Source organism: Talpa occidentalis, unplaced genomic scaffold (assembly GCF_014898055.3).
Source record: "Talpa occidentalis isolate TD23 unplaced genomic scaffold, MPIMG_talOcc4v2.1 talOcc4.12, whole genome shotgun sequence".
In the NCBI taxonomy this organism is placed as follows: Eukaryota; Metazoa; Chordata; class Mammalia; order Eulipotyphla; family Talpidae; genus Talpa; species Talpa occidentalis.
In genome coordinates this window covers 3,452,083-3,471,825 of record NW_023601212.1, presented here as the reverse complement: position 1 = coordinate 3,471,825, position 19,743 = coordinate 3,452,083, and the positions used below count along the sequence as shown (strand labels likewise).

Below are 19,743 nucleotides of genomic sequence, written 5' to 3'. Positions count from 1 at the left end.
CAGACACACTGTTTTGATCTGGGGAGGAGAGGTGGATCTTAAAAAAAAAAAAAGAAAAAAAGAAAAAAACAAGCTACACCAGCGCCACAGTGGGTGTTAATTAAATCCTAGTACCTATAGGGCCTCCCCTGGTGGCGAAGCAGTTGAGTGCTGGGCTGCGAGTCTGCCCGCAGCCTCTGCAGCGCAGGTTTGTTCCCTGGCCGCCTGGCAAGGGTCCCACAAAAAAAAAAAAAGGCCTAGTACCTATAGACCAGGCCCAGCATCATCGTTCCTTTGCTAACTTGAGGTAGCAATGCCTAGCAAGTCATCCTTTCTTATAGCCGCTGTTGAAACTTGCCTGTCAATTAACAGCCATGATGTCACAGGAGGTTCGCATCAGTCCTTACTGACTTCTGATGTTTACCCTCCAGTTCCTCGACGATTCTGGAAAGCTTTCTGGCAGCCACACAAGTTACAATTTAATATCCAACATAATATTCTTCTGTTGCTTCTATGCAGCTGGCCCAGCATTATTCCATGAACCTTATTTGGCCCATTCAATGTAAAAAAGTTTTTTTTACCATAAATAAAAACAAACAGAAAGAGGCCATGGCAAAGTGAACAGCACTCAAGCCAGGACACAACTCACATTAGTATCATTATTATTTTATTAAGTCTGATTGATTGGCCTGTCTGCTCAACTTTCCCCCCAACTCAACACTTCCCTTGGTTTCCTTATTTTGGAAATATTTTTTTATAAATTCCTTCTGTGGAAATATGTTAATGATAACAAAATATCTTTGCTGGTTATAAAGTTTTAATTGACTTTTTTCCCCCTCACACCTTAAAGATGTTAGTATTATTGTGGCTTGTATTATTGTGTTATTTTTATGAGCCTTCTCCTGTAGTTGTTTCTTTGAGGCTATCTTATTTCTGTATTTTATAAAATGTTTTTTATACTTGGCTCTCCAATTTCACTGTAAAGTTATTATTTGTTACGGTTATTATTTTAGTTTTATTTGTTCTACTTGAAAGTCACCATGATTCCTAAATCTGAGAATTTGTGTCTTTCAAAAACTGCCAGGAGGATTGAAAGCATCCCAGTATTCTTCAGAGTGCTTCCTGCCTCATCTTCTCTTTTTATCTGTCATGTTAGACACCCTAGGTCAGCCTTCTCTCTCTCCCATATCTCTTTATCTTTTTTAACAGTTCCCATGTTAATATTTGCCTGCTGTAGTCTGTGTAATTAGGTCAGTTCTGTTTTTCCAGTTCACCATTCTTCTCAGGTGGGCTGAGTCCTATAATTTTTTTTTTTTTATTTTTGTGGTTCCTGCTGCTTCTGCCTGAACGTACATCTCCTTTTTTCATAATAATTAATTTATTTTTGACTGATCTACTATTGGGGTACCCCCATCAAGTATTACCACTATACTGTGCCCACCAACCTAAGTGCCCCAGAACAGATGTGTGGACCAAGAGGATGTGGTATATATACATAATGGAATACTACTCAGCCATCAAAAATGAATGTTTCTTAATCCTTGAATTTCAGTAACTTCACAAAATTTAGCTCTATCTTAATGTAATAATTTTTTGCTACAAATTAAGCCCTTTTTGAGTTGAAAATTCAAGTCGTCTTTTATACCGGCAGAGTATTCTCTTAATATTACCTTCACAGGTTTTGTTCTGTTTAATGTTTTTCCTCTTTTCCATGCTGTCTTCCATACCTGTCATCTTTTCTCTACCCACTTTGGTTATAGTCCTTTACCCTTCATTTGATGATTTTTCTAAAAAATCTCAGCATCTGAGCTCAAGTCACTAATTTGGCTTTTTACACTACCAGATATTTTTATTTCTTCTAACATGGTTTTAAAGTTCATAATGACTTTGTTTATCTTATTCTATTTTGTAATTTATTTCCTCTTTAATTTGATGTTATGTTTCTCTCATTAGATTTACTGAAACTTAAATGCGGCTTTATCTTTGAAATACGGTTTATCAGATTAAGGCAATTTACTACACTAATTCTTCCTCCAACTTTTATTCATCTGATTTTTACCTTTACGCTGCCTTTTTATTACTTCTAAAAATATTTCTGCTTAAATTCCTTGCCATGTATCTGCTATTTATCACACATTTAAGTCTATATAATTCTTGCTGGGCCTGCTATTTGACTTGGTAATTGTTAACTGGTACCACTTGCCTTCCTCCTGTCTGGATTATTCCTTTATAATTTGAGCTAGAAGAATTGAGATCTCAGCTATTTGTCTTGTTACAGAGGGAAGGGAAACAATGACTGGGCACGCACTGTAGTCAGTGGGGGAAGGGGTCAGCAGCTGAAGCGTGCAGGTATGTAGGAACCCCAGCATCCTTCTGTGAGATCTGCTAGGCCCTCTGTCTTAGACTGTGTCTTTTATTGGACGGGGATCCCCTCCAGGTTTCTTCCGATTCTTCAGGAGCAGAAGCTGTTTGACAGGAGGCCATTAATTGTTGGAGACCTTCTGGGAAACAGATCTATTGTTGTATAATTGTTGATTGGTTTGACAAGGTTACCAGGTATTATTATACACAAATTGTTATTCCATCCCCAAGGAGCATATGTTTTAGTAGAACACGGAGACATTAAATAATATTTAGGGTCAAATATTATGGTCTGGTAGAAAATAGCAAATGCTAGGGAGAAAACAGAGGAGCAAGATAGAATGGGTTAGATGTTAACATATATTCATCTCTGCAGGTTAAATAAGATCAGTCTTTCCAACTTTCCATTATTTCTCTCTAACTCTTATTTGAGTTGCCCCTCAAATTTAGAGGGCCAGGTCGCTGGAGGACAGAAGTGTGACCAAATGGTCCTCATTTGACTGTTAGGGTGATGGGCCCTGAAAACTTACATGCTCTAATTTCCCTGTAGCCTTTATATGACCCCTGTGAGCACCCTCTCACCTAGAGTTTTTACCACCCTGAGACACTGCCCGGATTGGCGTGTGTTCCTGAGGCCAGTATCTGTTCTGTGGCTTGATATGTTCATTCACATGCAAACGTTAATATAACATCATCATGTTTGGATTATGATAGTGTTGCAATTTTTAGCACCTAGCCTAGCATATAGAAAAATCACCTTTGCTCTTATAAAAAAGTTCTGGCCATTCTTACACATGTTTATTCTCAAGGAACAGTGAAACCATTTCTACTTCCAAAACATGCTTGATTCTGACTGAAATGGAAAATATATGCATTCGTCTGAGCAGGATTAACGGTCATAGGCAAATAGGCCTTTTCATTAATTCACATTTTTTTATTTTGTGTCCTTTGATAGAGTGTATGGTTTTAATATTGGATACTCATCTTGAATTTATTCTTGAATATTTTATAGCGCTCATGTGTGGAATATTGCTTTTTATCAGCTACTGATTTCTATAATTACCTTCTTTCTAGCTATATGATTAAATTATCTCAATAACTTGATGGATTTTCAGTAATATCCTGTAAGTTTTCTAGATATATCATCATATTATCTGCAAATAAAGTAGTCAATATTAATGTAGTATTTGCTGTTGGGTTTGGTCGATGGTTTTGCGACATTCCTATTTTTATTTTACTTTGCAGTTTTTCCTTTTTAAGTAATGCCTTCTGGATTTTAACAGAAAGCCTTTGCATTTGTGTCCTATTGCTTCTGCAACAAAGCATCATAAATTTAATAGCTTAAAACAAATGTATTATCCCATGGTTCTGGAGATGGGAGTCTGAGATGGATCTCTGTGCTAAAATCATGGCGTCGGCAGGATCTCACACCTTCCCAGGAGAAGAGCTGGGCCTTGCATTTTCCCCTACACCAGGCCCCCAGCTTCCATGGGACTGACATCCATGGTATCTGCAGCGAACAGCGTGGAGACGCCTCCTCCCGCAGACTCTCTGCCTGCCTCTTCCCGGGCACTCCCTGTGATCGGTCCACCTGGATGATCCTGCTTCTCTTTATAGCCTAGTGCCGGCTGATTAGCAATCTTAATTCCAACTGTGACTATAACCCCTGCCCTTATCTACATGTCTTTAAGAGTAGAACCCGGACATCTGCACAAGGGGGGAGCCGTTATTTCACCTTTCACAGCCTATAAGCCTGCTGATAAAAATGGTGTGACTTTTGTGCTTTGGCCTGTGTGAGGACTGGGGTGGCACATTTTCCAGCTGATATCTCCCTTCTCAGAACAGGCTCTGCCCCCCGCCCCGGGTAAAGGTGTCCTATTTTTAATCCTACAAAATTTAATTTGTTGGCAGCTTATTTAGAATGTTTAGCTATGTAATCCTAAAACAGTTTAATCTCCATTTCTGCTGTGATGTTTTAAGTTAAACCTTGAGCTGTCATATACATAGGAACTCCACTTTTTCCTCCACCTGAGTGTTGTCATTAAAGGAGCCAAGGCTTAGGCAATGAAGCTATCAGTGACAATTTTGATAATTTATACTCTCCTAGAATAATCTCCATTTCCTGAATTTATCAAATTTAGTTCAGGAGAGTTGCACTTCCTTTCCTGGCATAATCTTCTAATTATTTTAGTATCTACAGTCATAGCTCCTTATTACACACCATATACATTTTCCCTCTACACCTTAATGGTTTGACTTTTTCTCTTGTACTAATATCTTTTTTTTAAAAGATTTATTTATTTATTTATACATACATACAAGCACTGGGTACAGTCAGAAGCGGGGGAGGGTGAGAGAATTCACCAGAGCCAGATTGGGGAATAGTACAGGCAGGCCAATGATACACTGCTGAGGGGAGCAGCGGGCGGCAGGAGAGGTCTGCGCGCCATGTGGGACCCTTGCCGGTGTCCAGGAATCGAACCGGCGCTGCACAGGCTGCAGGCAGCTTCGCAGCCCAGCGCTCAACCGCTGCGCCACCGGGGAAGCCCTGTTGTACTAATGTCTTAATGGATGCTTAGCTCATTTGTTTTATCTTTACCCACAACAAAATTATAAGATATGCATATATACGCTAGAAAATACTTTTGCAGGTAGCTTTATCTCAGAGATTTAGATTTGTTGTTTTTTTGTCAATGTCTAGACAACTCATAATTTTTACATTCATAATTTTTACATTCATTTCCTCTTTGGTCAAGGACTTAATTAGGACAATGCTGATTTCCAAGTTAATTTTGATTTTTAATAAAATGTCTCATCATCAAAGACTATATTAAATTTTTGTTGGGAAACTTATTAAGGCTTTCTTTTTTTACTTTCATTTTTAAGTTCTCTCCATCTGCGTTTATTGTCCACTTGATCCATAAACTCTGAAAGAAATATATGCACACTCACTGTGTCCATTTTTAGGGCTTTTCTAAGATTTGGCTGCTATGTTGTTTGCTGTGAAAGGGTGAGTGTTTAGTATCTTCGAAGCAGTTACCTTTTATCCATCTTCACATCCCCTCATTGTCTCTTACAATGTCTCTGGACTTCTGTTCTATCTGTCACTGACAAGGCCGTTCCCACTTTGCACGTGTGTTAGCCTCTTTGCTCTCTTCTCAGCTTTCACTTTTCAATTTATTTTCCTGTTTCTGTTGGGTTCCTTGTAAACGAAAATAGAATTGTGTTTTCTGACCCAACCTGACTTTCTTTGACTTGGGCACGTGAAGTCCACCCATTGACATGCGTTGGGATGATCCGTGCATCAGCTTTCATCTCTTCTCACACAGTTTGTGTTCTCTGCTTGTGAGCCTTCCTCTTTACTGCCCCTTCTCCCAGATTTACTGAGCTGGCTCCATGTTTCCTTTCATTTTCTTTTCCTCATTTCATCCTCTTTGTTAAAGTATAAGTGTTATTCTGCTTTTCTACTTTGCCCCCATAATACAAGCTCCATGAAGGCAGGCACCTTCCTTGGTCATGTGCTGCTTTAGTTTCAGAAACTTAAACTGCACCTGGCACATAAAAACCCTCAATAAATGTTTTATGAATGAGTGAAAGAAAGAATTAAAGAAGAAGTGGGCCTCCCTGGTGGCCTAGGGGTTCAGTCTCAGCCATGGACTGAGTTTGATCCCCAGCCAGGGACCTACCCACAGGGTGCAGCAGACCTCTCCTGTCTCCCTGCAGCTCCCCTCAGCAGTGGATTTCAGTCGATCCACCTGTTCTGTTCCCCACTGTCTCTGGTGAATCCTCTCATCTCCCATACCTCTGGCCTGCACCCCAGTTCTTGTATGCATAAATAAATAAATCTTTAATAAAAAATGAAAATATTAAAAAAAAAAAGAAAGAAGACCCAACATCTTGTTTCCGTGAATGTGGACTGCAGCACTAGCTTCTGGAAAGCAGGCCTGAGAGAGCACTGAGCAACCCTGAACCTAGACCCGACCAAACCCATCTGTCTTCTCATACAAGTTGCTACAAAGCCCCATAGCCTCCCCCGCTGGATGCAGCATCCCAGAGAGTGCTGTGTTGGTGGTTCTTTGAGCCGAGTCTGGAACCTACGATATTCATTTATTCCATTTCATCTCATTAGATTGAAGCAAAAACCTATGATGCCATGATTCGAAAACTTAACAAAAATAACACTCCCCTCAAAGAGTGACCTGAACTTCCCTCAAAGATTCAGTTAATGTGCATTGATCTGAACTTCTGTCTTTTTATCCCTCACTGTAGGTCGGAAGTTTAAAAAGTTTAATAAAGTCAGAGTGATGCGAGCCCTGGACGCTGTCGCCCTGCCCCAGCCGGTGGGCCTCCCGAGTGAGGGCCAAGCCTTGGGCCAGAGGATCACCTTTTCTCCAACCCAAGACATACAGCTGGTTCCGCCACTGATCAACCTGCTGATGAGCATCGAGCCCGACGTGGTATATGCTGGTCACGACAACACCAAGCCCGATACGTCCAGCTCTGTGCTCACCAGCCTCAACCAGCTGGGCGAGAGGCAGCTCCTCTCAGTGGTCAAGTGGTCCAAATCGCTCCCAGGTAAGCAGAGTGTGCAGAATCGCGTGGCCTGAGGCCGTCCTATGTGGGTTGTATTGGTAGATGGCTGGATACAAGATGGCGTGTAAAGAGCTGGCTGTGGTATGCGCTTCTGCAGTTCAAAATGTTGATCCTGGACCTTCTATTCTCCGCTACTTGCCTAGGACCTAGTGTGTGCTGTGGACATACAGAAAAGGCAGGTAACACGATGAGTCTTGTTGCTGGATCGAGAATGACACTCACAAAACTGCTAAGGAATAGGATCAGAGTGAGTGTCCACAGCGGTTCTGGTTCAGAGAACCACAGTTCAGAGAAAGACTGTAGCCATTCTGAAAAGTGTCGGGTTCATTCCAAATCCTATTTTAGCCAATTTCAATGCGTTGAAAATAAAAATGAAAGTATCTAGTCAAAATAATTCAAAATTCAGGGGCCTCCCTGGTGTCTCAAGGGGTTAAAAGCAGCACTATGAAGCTATCCGCAGTCTCTGCAGCAGAACAAGTTTGATCGCCAGCCAGGGAGCTACCCACATGGTGCAGCAGACCTCTCCTGTCTCCCTGCTGCTCCCCTCAGCCAGGGAACTCAGTAGATCTGCCTGTTCTGCTGCTCCCCACTCTGTCTCTAGTGAATCCTCTCACCCCCGCACCTCTGGTCTGTCCGCCAGTTCTTTTTTTTTTTTTTTTTAAGATTTATTTATTTATTTACACAAGCACTGGGTACAGTCAGAACTGCTGGAGGGCGAGAGAATTCACCAGAGACAGAGCGGGGAACAGAACAGGCAGAAGGACCGAAGTACACTGCTGAGGGGAGCAGCGGGCGGCAGGAGAGGTCTGCGCACCATGCGGGACCCTTGCCCAGTGGCCGGGGATCGAACCAGCGCTGCAGAGGCTGCAGGCAGCTTCGCAGCCCAGCACTTAACCGCTGCGCCACCAGGGGAGGCCCTGTCCCCCAGTTCTTGTATGCATAAATAAATAAATCTTAAAAAAGAAAAAATAAAAATAAATCAAAATTCAGAGTATGTACAAACGTACATACTTACATAAAAAAATAATAATTTGTACATAGAAAAATGAACCTCCAGTTACTATTTTTTCTCACTGATACCCAAAGGGGTAACAATGAGAATTTCAATTATATTGTTGTGAAAGGATATTAGTCACTTCATCAATAAGGTATTTTTGCTCCCTCAGCACAGCCCCCAGGGGCAAAGAGGCTGATAGGGCAAGGATGCAGCTCTTGGCAAGAGGCTGACAGGGAGCAAGGATGCAGCTCTTGGCTAAGGCTGTGATGGCCGCGCCAGGAGAACACGTGGGTGGCTGCTGCCGGGGAGGTGCTACTCCCGTAATTAGAAACAGAACATAATGAATTACATCCTCTTCACACCCATGATATCCGTCTAGTCCTTTATACCAATATTTCTTCCAATATCTGGTCAAGAATTAAACATAGTGTGCCATTTTAATCTCCAACGAAATTCAATAGCATTTTTTAAAAAAGAATTTCTTTTCCAATTTGCCTTAGTGTATTTCTTGGTTATTATTCTGTTTGAAAGGTTTGAAGTACAATAGACAAATTATCACTGAAAATTCAAGGCTTCGTGAAAGAGAAGGAAAGTAGATTCCTGCTTGTTGAATCTTTCAAAAAGTGCATGTTGAGGAAAGTGAATAAAATTCACGCTTCTAATGGAGATGAAGTACTTTTATATAAAAAGCAAAATGTCTAGGTTCTTAATAGCTTCATTCTTGCTGAAAGACCTTGGACAGGTAATATTTTTTCCATTAGAAAAGTTCTGAATGTTTAAAACTTACTGTAAAGTGATTATCAACGCTTTGTTAATGAAGCTGTTGCAATAACATTGATGAACTTTTTCTGTTTAAAAATTGGAATGTTTAAACACATGTTTTACTTTTCTGTTTTTCAATTACTTGACAAAGCTAACTTCTTTGATTCTTTTGCTGTAGTTCGTATTTCTTTGGTTTTCATTTTGGAATCCTTTGCTTGTTTAGAAAGATTCTATCTGTTGACAAAGTTTACAATTACCAATATAGTTAAAAAGGTAATTTATTCATTTGGATGAAAGCTAAATGAGCTTTGTAAGTTGAAAAAATGGTTATCTGTCAAGATTTGTGACACCCACATCTCTCAATAGGAGTGAAAGGAAATTTTTAAATTGAATTCAGTGGCAACTTTTTTAATATTGCAAAATGTAACTCTCTTGTAAGTAAGTAAGAATGGATGGCTTCAAGGATTTCCTATCTGCCCTTTCAAATTAAGGGAGGTGTTAACTTTAGAAAAGCATTGTGTGTCCGTGGGCCTGTTCTGCAAGGAACGCTAATAAATGATGAAAAGGGTCACCGAACCAGAGAGACGGTATTTACCTCTGCTAGGGACCCAGGGGCCGGTGGCAAGGTCACCCAAGGCCATTCACTGCTCAGAGCCTTTCAGCTGACTTGAACCCAGAGTGCAGGTGTCACTGAATTCACTCAGTGTGTGTATTGCACACCTGCTGTGTGCAAGTCCTGAGGCATAGATGCTGGCGGCGACAGCGGAGCCAGCAGGCTGGGCTCAGGGTGCAGCCTTGCATCCCAGCATCTGGCCATCGAATTATTTTATCCATTCACTCACTTATTATTGGTCTGTGACAATGGACTTTTGTTAAATGAGGCTTACTAATAGTGTGATGGATGTCGTTGACTTATTTACAGTACCAGACAACCCCCCCCCCCAAAAAAAAAGCTACTACTGAGGAAACACATTGGCTGGTCAGGTCATTCTTTCACAGCAGGCAAGCGTGTGGGGAAGTGGGATTCAGGTCCAGGCAGAGTGACAGCGTAACAAAGGCGTCTGCTGGCTGCAGTGCCCTAGGCCATTGTCTTGGCCCCTGGTAGAATTCTTGTCCTTGTCCCAGGTCTCGCTTCTAATTTCTTCTTTGTGTCCTTCTATTGTCTTGGACATTACCTAATTGCAGCTTATCTTATGGGCCTCAGAATATTGCAGGGATTCCTTTGTTTTCATTTCCTGGAGACTAGGAAGGGACTTTTGTGAGCTCTAGACCTCTGACTGTCACCTCTGCATGCAGAATGAATCGACTTTTAGCCATAATGACAGTGGGTAAGATTGTCTTATTTGGAGTCTGAATCAACATAATATTTGCAAAATTTTAAAAGAAACAGGACTCATTTCTCGGTTTAGGGATGTCTGATCCAGTGGGAAAGGCAAGGGACCTAAACAGCTATAGGACATGTGCAAGTGACATAGGGGCAGTTCAAAAGAAAATGAAGGAAAAATATGGTTTTTGATTTAAGGGCCTAGAAGGGACTTCAGCGCCAAGGTGTCAGTTAAACTGCGTCTTGAAGGAGGTGAGACTTTGACAAATCAGGATTAAAAAGAAAAGGCGTTCCAGGTAGAAGGAATAGGGTGATGCATGATGTAAAATATGGAAAGTATGAGGGATGTTTGTGATTGATGAAGTGGGCCAACCTAGGAATGGTTCTTTGCAATGGTGCCAGGACCTTTGCAAAATACAAAATAATATTATATTTATTTAGTAACTTATAAAATTAATTAAATAATACAAATATGCAAAATTCTATTTTATTTGATGATATACGAATATTAAATTATCATAAATATTGTAGTTATTACTATTATATGCCCCCCTACAGCATAGTAATTAAAACCCTTTAGAAGTGGCTGATTGAGAAAATGCATTTATATGAAGGATTTCTCAAACATTGCTGCAATAAGAACTGGCCCCCTGGGGGCTTCATCACAAAAATACTGACAATAAATTTCTTTGGAGGCAAGTTGTAGGAAGTAAATTTAGAGGGATAAGTTATGGGCTGATCAAGGAGGTTCTTGACAGTCAGGGAAGGCTTGAGAAATCAAGAAATTCTCATTCCAAATTCAGTTTCACTCTTAATATTTTTCAGTCAGTAGATCAATGTGTTGTAGCAGAACTGAAGTGAGTGACAGGTTTGGGGAAAATACTTCCTTTTTGTATATTTTGTCTTTATTCTTCTACTTATTTGATGAAATATCTACTAGGGCCAATGCTTTGATATTTTTAAACACTACATTTTTAATCCCTACCTTACTTGTTGGTCCTCACTAGTCAGTGCACTGGCCAGCAGCATCTAAAAACCAGAACTTTGCCTCATTTTCTGGTTTTGAAGCCGGACGAAGAATCTTTTAAGTCAGTGACAGCCATTGTAAATGTGACAAAAGAATTTTGCCCCAAATCAAATGAAAAAATCAAATTACTTCCCCTCAAAAAAAAAAAAAAATAATGGGAAAGAATTAGATCAGCCTACTGGGAATAAGTGAGATCTGGTGAATACTTTTAGGAAGACTTTTTTAAATGAAAATTTTTTAGCATCTATTCCCTGGACATTACCGTTGCCAATGTGAACAAATTGTCCTATTTGTCAGATCAAATGACTATTTCCAGCCTTCCCACATTTCACGTATTTCTGGGGCTATTGAAAAAGTGCTTCCTGTCAAACCTCTCTGGCATCCATCACGGCCCTTCCAGTTAGAAATGTTCTCTCAGGGCCTGGCTGGTGGCACAAAGGGTTTAGACGCAGCACCATGAAGCTATCTGCAGCCTCTGCAGCATGAGTTCAATCCCCAGCCAGGGAGCTACCCACATGGCACAGCAGACCTCTCCTGTCTCCCCGCTGCTCCCCTCAGCAGTGCTTTTCAGTGGATCTGCCTGTTCTGCTCCCCACTCTGTCTCTGATGAGTCCTCTTACCCTCCCCCCATCTCTGGCCTGTACCCCAGCTCTTGTATGTATAAATAAATATTTAAAAAAGGGGCATGTTTCCCGCCTCTTTGGTGGGTTTGTTCATCCACTCACGCTATAAGCTTTGCCTCTCCTGGGCATGGTCTCTTACTGCAGTAGCTTCTCATGCTGCACAGCCGGGCAAGGTCGCTGTGAGCCTGGTTTCCTGATGACTCCTGAACACACTGTGTCCACCCGGTCCTGTGTGGTACATGGGATGTGCACTTCAGCTGCGCGTTGCACACTCCCACCTGGATGACCTTCAAGTCATCACAACCACCTACTCCAGACACTAGCTCTCATTTCTGTCTTAAAACACTGCCTCAGACAGAACCTCGCTCACTTTTTTAAAAAGATTTATTTATTTATTCAAGAATTGGGGTACAGTCAGAGGTGCAGAGGGTTAGAGGATTCACCAGAAGCAGAGCAGGGAGCAGTGCAGGTGGAAGGACCAAAATCCACTGCTGAGGGGAGCAGCGGGCGAGACAGGAGAGGTCTGCTGTGACCATGTGGGTATCTCCCTGGCCAGCCGGGAATTGAACCCGCGCTGCAGAGGCTGTGGACAGCTTCGCAGCCCTGCACTCAACCCGCTGCGCCACCGGGGAAGCCTTAGAACCTCACTCACTTTTCTCCTTCCCTCCCGCCCAGTTAGTCATCAAATTCTGGCAACTCTGCTTATTAAACAGATGCTTCACTCTGTTCGCTTGCTCGGCTGCTGCCCAGACTTACTGTGGGTTCCGCCACTTTGTCCTGGATCTCCATCAAGCCCCTGACTGTGCAATTGTGTCCACCCACAACGGTCAAGCCCTTGCCCGAGTCCCCAGCCTGTTTCCTTAAGGGGAGTCATGTCTCCCCTTAACGTGACTTAGAAAATGTAGATTGGGAGCGGGGTGGGGGTCGGGTCTCCTGGTCAACCCCAGGCGTAGGTTGCCCAGAGAACATGTTCTCTCTCTCTGAGAATCTCATTTTACTCTCAGAGTGAAGGCAAAGCTGCCCCTCCCTGTCCTGTGAAGTCTCCCCGTCTCTCTCCTTGATGTCCCAGTTCACTAAATGCTGGACAAATACCCCCGTCTGCTCTATTCTCTCCAGAATTTACAGCAGCGTGAATTCTCCACACACATATTACTAAATTGTGGTCCTTTCTCCTCCTAATCTGTCTGATGTGAATTTGTTTGTGCATCCAAGCACAGAAGAACCCAGATGGGGTGGGAAATTTTCTCCTGCTACCCCAAAACAGGCACAATGCTTCATTCCAAGGACATGCTAAAGAACATTTAGAGAATGTGAATGATGGTGTTGATAGGAGGTGATTAACCAAGTTCTCAGTCATAAGTCATCCAACATTGGTTATTCTTTTTGTGCTGAAGTTTCTTGGTGTTCCTTGAAGCTCTTACTTGGTGTGAGAAAAGGGCTGAGGTATTTAACATTCTGGATGAATTGTTTCAATGCAGCAGACTTTTTGCAGGCGTACAACGTAGGTATTTCACCAGAACTCAGGAAGTCAGATAGGAGACCCAGAAGGTCACACAGGCTGTTACAATCCACTTTTTTAAAATTTGTTTTAAGCTTTAAGCTTGGGACATTTTGTAATGGGACTTTTTGTCAGAAATTATCAGGTTAATTCGCTTAAAAGGAAAGGGCATTTTTCTTTACTGCTTATTAAACACAATTAGGGGGCGTCTATCACCTCTCTGTGAAGGTTTTCATTTGATCATCATCTCAAATGTACTGCATTTACCTGATCTTTATCACGGATGGGGATCTGCTCTCGGTGTTCCTGCCTTTGTTTCAGTGTAAAGTAATGAATGATATTACAGTTAATGGGAGAAAAAAAAAACGGCTTCTCTGTACCAGGCGTGTTCAAGTCCATTTAACACTGTACATTTATAGAGATAAGCCCTCTGGAAGATGGAATAAATAAAGCTGTTTTCTGAACTGTACTCCTTTCTGTTAAATGGAAATAATACACTTTCTACTATAAATGTTGGTGATATCTACCTGAACTTAGAGATGCATATGCTTCTATGGAGCGACAGAAAAAAATATGAAAGTTGCATGCCAGAACTTTCTCGGCTATTTGTACAGGACAATCGTTCTGCACTGACTGCATAAACCAGGATGTGGGCAATGAAAAGAAATGTGATAAATTTTCTAAAAAAAATAAATAGAACCCATTGGCTATCAAAAACTCAATGAAAAGAAAAATAATATTTTTTTGGAATGACACCAGGGCGTCATGGAATAGAAACTAGAGCACTAGCTTAAAGAAGCAGCCAGGCATTTGTGCAGGTCAGTGAAGAACCATTACAGAATCTCCCTAGCCAGCCTCCCTCTCCCCAGGCACCATAAAAATGGAGCCTAATCATAGCTTTTTCTTTCCTTTTCAACCTCAGTTAGTCCAAGTCCAGGTAGTGTGTGTTCCACAGACCAAATCCAGGACCCAAGCCCAGGGGAGCAGAAGACTTACCCAGTTTCCATGGTGGGAGGTGGGGTACATGTCCCCCCACAACCTGGGAGACTGTCAACATAGCAAAAGATAAAAGGGCTGGGGTTGGAGTGGGGGGCAGTTAGACACTGAAGAGTGAACCCCTCAAAAAAGGCCAGTGTCTGCTGTGACATCCTTCTTATGACTACGGCAAACGTTATTTTCAGTCCCTGCAGCTACACTTCTTATGTTCTTCAGATCTGAGGAATTAAGTTTCGTTTTGGTTTTACTTTTGAAAAGTGGACATTTGTATGTGGACTTGGCCAGTAGATGTGGTTAAAATGGCTCTGTGCAAAGTGGCTGGGGTTCCCGCCATAATCCTCACTTCTCTCTGTACCTTTAATAGAAGATTCCATCCAAGCTCATTGTTTCAGTGACTCTCAGGGACAGATCATTTCCAAATGTGTATTTCTACCCAGGTTGCTTTTCGTATTTCTAATTTGTCTGCCCACCTGCTCTCTGGGTATCCCAGAGGCTCCTCAGATATATCCAAAGCTTACTGTTTTGGGCCTCCCTGGTGGTACAAGGGGTTGAGCACCACACTATGAAGCAATCTGCAGCCTCTGCAGGGAGCAACACACATGGCACAGCAGACCTCTCCTGACTCACCCCCTGCTCCCCTCAGCAGTGGATTTCAGTCAGTCTGCCTGTTCTGCTCCCCACTCTGTCTCTGGTGAATCCTCTCACCCTCCCGCACATCTGGCCTGTACCCCGGTTCTTGTATGCATGAATAAATAATCTTAAAAAAAAACAAAGAAACAAAGCTTACTGTTTTCTTTTAACCTGTTTCTCCTGCTTATTCGATGTCATCTGTGCTATTGTCATTCCCCACCCCTCAAGCAACAGTCCTGAAAAGTTCACTTGACTCCTTCCTGCCACATGCACAGTCATTTGCCAAAATTCTTTGATTTCACTCTAAGTATTTTTTTGTTGCTCCCCATCCTGTCTGCTGCTCCCCATTGACTTACCACAGCCTTTCCATGCATCTCCAGCCTTTGACATTCGCTCTCAACTTCCATAAATGCAGATCCACCCCCTTTAGATTCATCCTGCACCAGACACCCCGAGATAGGTGATGACGCGAAGAAGGCTGTGTCATTCCCTACTTACTAGACCCCAGGACCACCCATGGTGGCACAAACTTCCCTCCTTGCCTGTCCCTCCTTTAACTTCTTCAGTCCTGAGCTGGCGATGCTTCCCACACAGGCAAACAGAACGAGAAAGTGGCACAGACAAGATGCATTTGCTTTTCCTTGTCATTATCCCTCTGCCAGCAATGCCAGCAATGCCAGCAATGCCTGAGACAGAACCTGGAAGAAGGAGGCTATTGCCAAAGACCAGCGCATTCATTCCCATTCATGAAAACACACACATGCACACACACAAACACACACCACACGTGCACACACTGTAAACCTCCTAAGCCACATGGAAGTTTAAAACAGGACTGGATTAAGGTTCACATGCAAGTGACCAGATAATGATGAAATCCACCCAAGGCACAATTTGAGCATGTTAAGGAAAAGTGAGAGCATTTGAAAGCAGTGTTTAAAAACATTTAAAACCCAGTGTATGTGTAAATCCCAAAGAACGGCGATTCCTCCACAAATTGATTCTATTTCACTCAGGCATTATCTCTTTATTTCAGAGCATTTTTCCTGCTCTCCCAGTTTCTGGGGTGTTCTGTCTCAACCTTCTCTGCCCCAGTGCTTGGGTGCTCTTCCTTCTGCTTTTTTTTTTTTTTTTTTTTACAAGCAAGGGCTCTGCCTTACTCATTTTTGAGTTGTGCATTTCAGCACAGCGCCTGGCGCAGGAATGGTTCTCAATTATGGTCACTGCCCGGATGAGTGATCAACACTGCTTCGGCCGCTAAGTTCCCAGAAATGCTAAATCACGTTGACTGATTTCAATGACTTTCAAAGTTGTGGCTCCTTTTACATATCCCAAGCCCTATTGTTTATTAACATCTCCTGCCTTTTAGTGTAAAATATATATATTAAGGTTGAAAACATTAACTCTTTTCCAATGTCTACTTATTGTCAACATTTTGACATGAGTGATTTTCACATTCATTTTATCTTCATTTGTCTTGTAGGTTTCCGAAACTTACACATTGATGACCAGATAACCCTCATCCAGTACTCGTGGATGAGCCTGATGGTGTTTGGACTAGGCTGGAGATCCTATAAGCATGTCAGTGGGCAGATGCTCTATTTTGCACCTGATCTGATACTAAATGAGTAAGTAGTAGTTTGACTTTTGTTGTTCTTATGAGTTTCAAAAGAGTACACTCTTGATAATTATTTCAATAGATGATCATCTACTGTCCTAAATAATAGAATTTCCCTGAAGGATGTCTCAGAATCTCCCCAAGATACAGCCTGTGCTATAGTAGAAATTAAATCAAATCATTGCACTAGGGGATCTGCTGCTCATAGGTTCCCCTTTTGTTTCAATGTATCTTGTAGTCTCAAGTTCAAGGTTCTGAATTACAAAAATGTATCAAGCAATATTCTTCAAGACAAAATTAAATGTTTACTTGGTCAAGTTAAAATTAAAAGAAATAAAATAGAATTCTTTGGTAGGAAGATAATAAGGTAAATTAGAAATATTTTTACCTAAAAGTACTGAGTTGCCTTCAAAAAGTAAAATATCTCTTTTCCTAAAGGAAAAAGCAGACTGGTAATTTATTTTAAAAATTGAAAGATAAATATTTCAATTTGCTTGATTCCATTTCAATGACTACAACTCATTTTCTACATAGACTCTTAAGCTGTAGGAATTTTTTCCTGGAATTATTTATACTATCTTAATGGTGAAGGCTACTAGCACAGAGTTATGTAACATAATAACTCAAACTTGTAGAAGTCTTTATGATTTAATTTAATTTCCATGCATTTTATTGTATTTTACCCTGTGATCCCTTGAAATTTGTAAGGAATCAGCAGCCTTCATTGCACAGCTCAGGAAACAGACTCAGAATTGCATCTGAGTGACAAATGCAAAGAATCTGAGTGAGAGTCAGAATTAATCTTTGATCATCTGGGTCAAAATTTAGTTTTCTTTTCACTTTCCCTTTAGCTTCATTTGACAAATGCAGATGTCACAAAGTAGCACGTAGCTGAGGGACGGCCATAAATAAATGTCCCTAACCAGTTCATAACTGGGGATCCATCTTGTATTACTTAATGGTTGGGGTCATCCCTTTTCCATGTCACCATTCATTACCCCTAGAAGAGTTCACAGTGTGATTTTCCCACCTGTGCAGTTTTGCACACCGAATGTGGTCCCTCACTGAACTGCAAACACATTTTTAGATAACCTTTTTACAGGAAAAAAAAAATCAGTAAAAAAAGTGTTTCCTGTGCATTCTTCAGCTTCACTTTGCTCTCTTTCCTCAGCTTAGGCTTTTACAACATAATGGTGAGAACAACCTGAATCTTGGTCAAATGTATTTCCTATGATTATCTTGCTTTAAAATTCCATGACCTCAAAAATTCAGTATTGCAAGTGCATTTAGAAGAGATTTAAAATTCCAAATACTGAGTCTGCTGGTAAAAAAGTTATTCCCGATAAGAAGTGCTAAATCTTGCGTTCTCTAACAAAGTGCCTAAAGTGACTGACACGCTGTGTGTGCCTCTTTCTCTTGGCTGCTTTCTCTTTGGTGCGCGTGTGGGGCGCAAGACAGCGGATGAAGGAGTTGTCCTTCTACTCGCTGTGCCTGACCATGTGGCAGATCCCCCAGGAGTTCGTGAAGCTGCAGGTCAGCCAGGAGGAGTACCTGTGCATGAAGGTGCTGCTGCTTCTCAACACAAGTGAGTGGGCGCGTCACGTCGGGCGATTTCCTAACCATCCGCTCCTTGGAAAGCCCCAGCAATGTGGTCAATGTTTATAGCAGGCATGAGTCTTAGTGTAGCTACAATGGAGAAATGCCTGGAACACTGACATAAACTCAGAAACTTGCTTCTAGGTCTCAGGTAGTAATTGTCACAAATGGTAAAATAGCCCATCGATTCAGCTGATTTGTTTCTTTTTTTTTTAGGTAACAGATGATGAAATGAGTTTTTCAGATTCACCCAAGGAGCAATTATACACTAATTAATATTGTGGCAACACACACTATACTTCCCTCCACCCTCATCCCACAGAGGATTTACTGTGTGGAATCCAGAGATTGGTTCAGGGCTATTCCCTCTGTCAGGGCAGGCTCAAGGTTGTCACGAGTGCCTGCAGAGAGCTGCAGCATAACTCAGTAACGGATTGCCTGTCCCCTGTCACGCACAGTCACGGGCCAGCGGCCTGGCGAGAGAACACAGGCTCCCTCCAGCCGGGAGCTCCACCCTCTGGCTGCGCTTGCAGTCCTGGGTCGATCTGATCGAAGATAGGCTGGAGTGGCAAAGGTTTGGAGGCGCCACCTGGGATGCCCTGTGTGGTTTCCACCCACCTGCAGCTACTTTAGCCACAGGAGAGGCTGGGAAGTGCCCACGAGCTGCTGACCCAGAGGGAGAAGGAAATGGCACAGGTGGCGCATCACCAGGCTCACTGCACAGACAGGTGGCCTCCTTCCCTGTCTTTCTTGTAGACCAAGAGCTCATATGCCCCTGCACTCCAGGGATCCGAGTGGGAAAAACCCCAAAACTGCTTTTACCTCTTCCCCTTTTCTGTGCCTTTCTCTTGCATGGGGAGGCTCAGCTCTGGATGTCTGAACTGCTCCCTCTTTCACTCAGACAGCTTGGAAGGAGAGAGCTGTGGCCTCCGGGGGATGATGGGCCAAGGGTCTCCATCAAGAGCATCTTGGCAGGGAATTCTTTTTTAGGGGTGTGCATCTTAAATGGTGGAGGGTGAGGGGTGCCCCTCAAGAAGAAAGGCTCTATTCTGGGGAGCTAAACACACTAAAATGGGAGGGCCCTGCTAGGCGTTGGGGAGCTCAGTTACCGACAGTATAAAGAAAAGACTAGGAAGACAACTTCATAGGAAGACTAGGAAGTTGTGCCTGATTTCCGTATTTATGAATCTAAATTTTCAGAGCTAAATAGCTACCTTACCCGTTAACAGCATTCCCATTAAAATCAGTGGGGATATTTGTCTTCACTATTATTACTGAATGTTGTTCTGAGAGTCCTGAATAATCGATGAATAGTGATGAAGCAGAAATCAAAGTTACAGCTAGTGGAAACAGGGAAATGAAAGTATTACTTGAACATAATGTGGTTGTATAAAAGGCAATCAACCAAAAACTGTGAGAATTTAAAATAGAAATTAAATAAAGAAGCACACAGAGAAGCAGCCAGTGGCTAGATAGCAGAGAACCATCCAAGCACCAATGGTTTTGTCCTCTATCATCAGAAAAAAGAAAATCTGTTGAAGGAATGTTAAATTACAACAATAAAGATAAATTTGACATAAATAACCTAAATGACAAACACTTGCAATTTATGTGAAGAAAAAACTTTACAGAAAGACACAGATATTTGCTAAAAAGAAAAGAAAAAGGACAAGGCCTAACATACATGCAGGTATAAACTAAATCAAACCAAGTTTTGGAGATGGGATTTAGAAAGATGT

General features: G+C 42.0%; 1 protein-coding gene across 1 annotated transcript in view; it reads left to right on the top strand.

The window, feature by feature from the left end:
* Window positions 1–19,743, top strand: part of PGR (progesterone receptor) — a 57,692-nt gene that overhangs the window by 30,546 nt on the left and 7,403 nt on the right. The window contains 3 exon segments of the mRNA XM_037504783.2: window positions 6,610–6,915; window positions 16,274–16,418; window positions 17,863–17,993. Of these exon segments, the coding sequence (XP_037360680.1) occupies window positions 6,610–6,915; window positions 16,274–16,418; window positions 17,863–17,993 (582 nt within the window).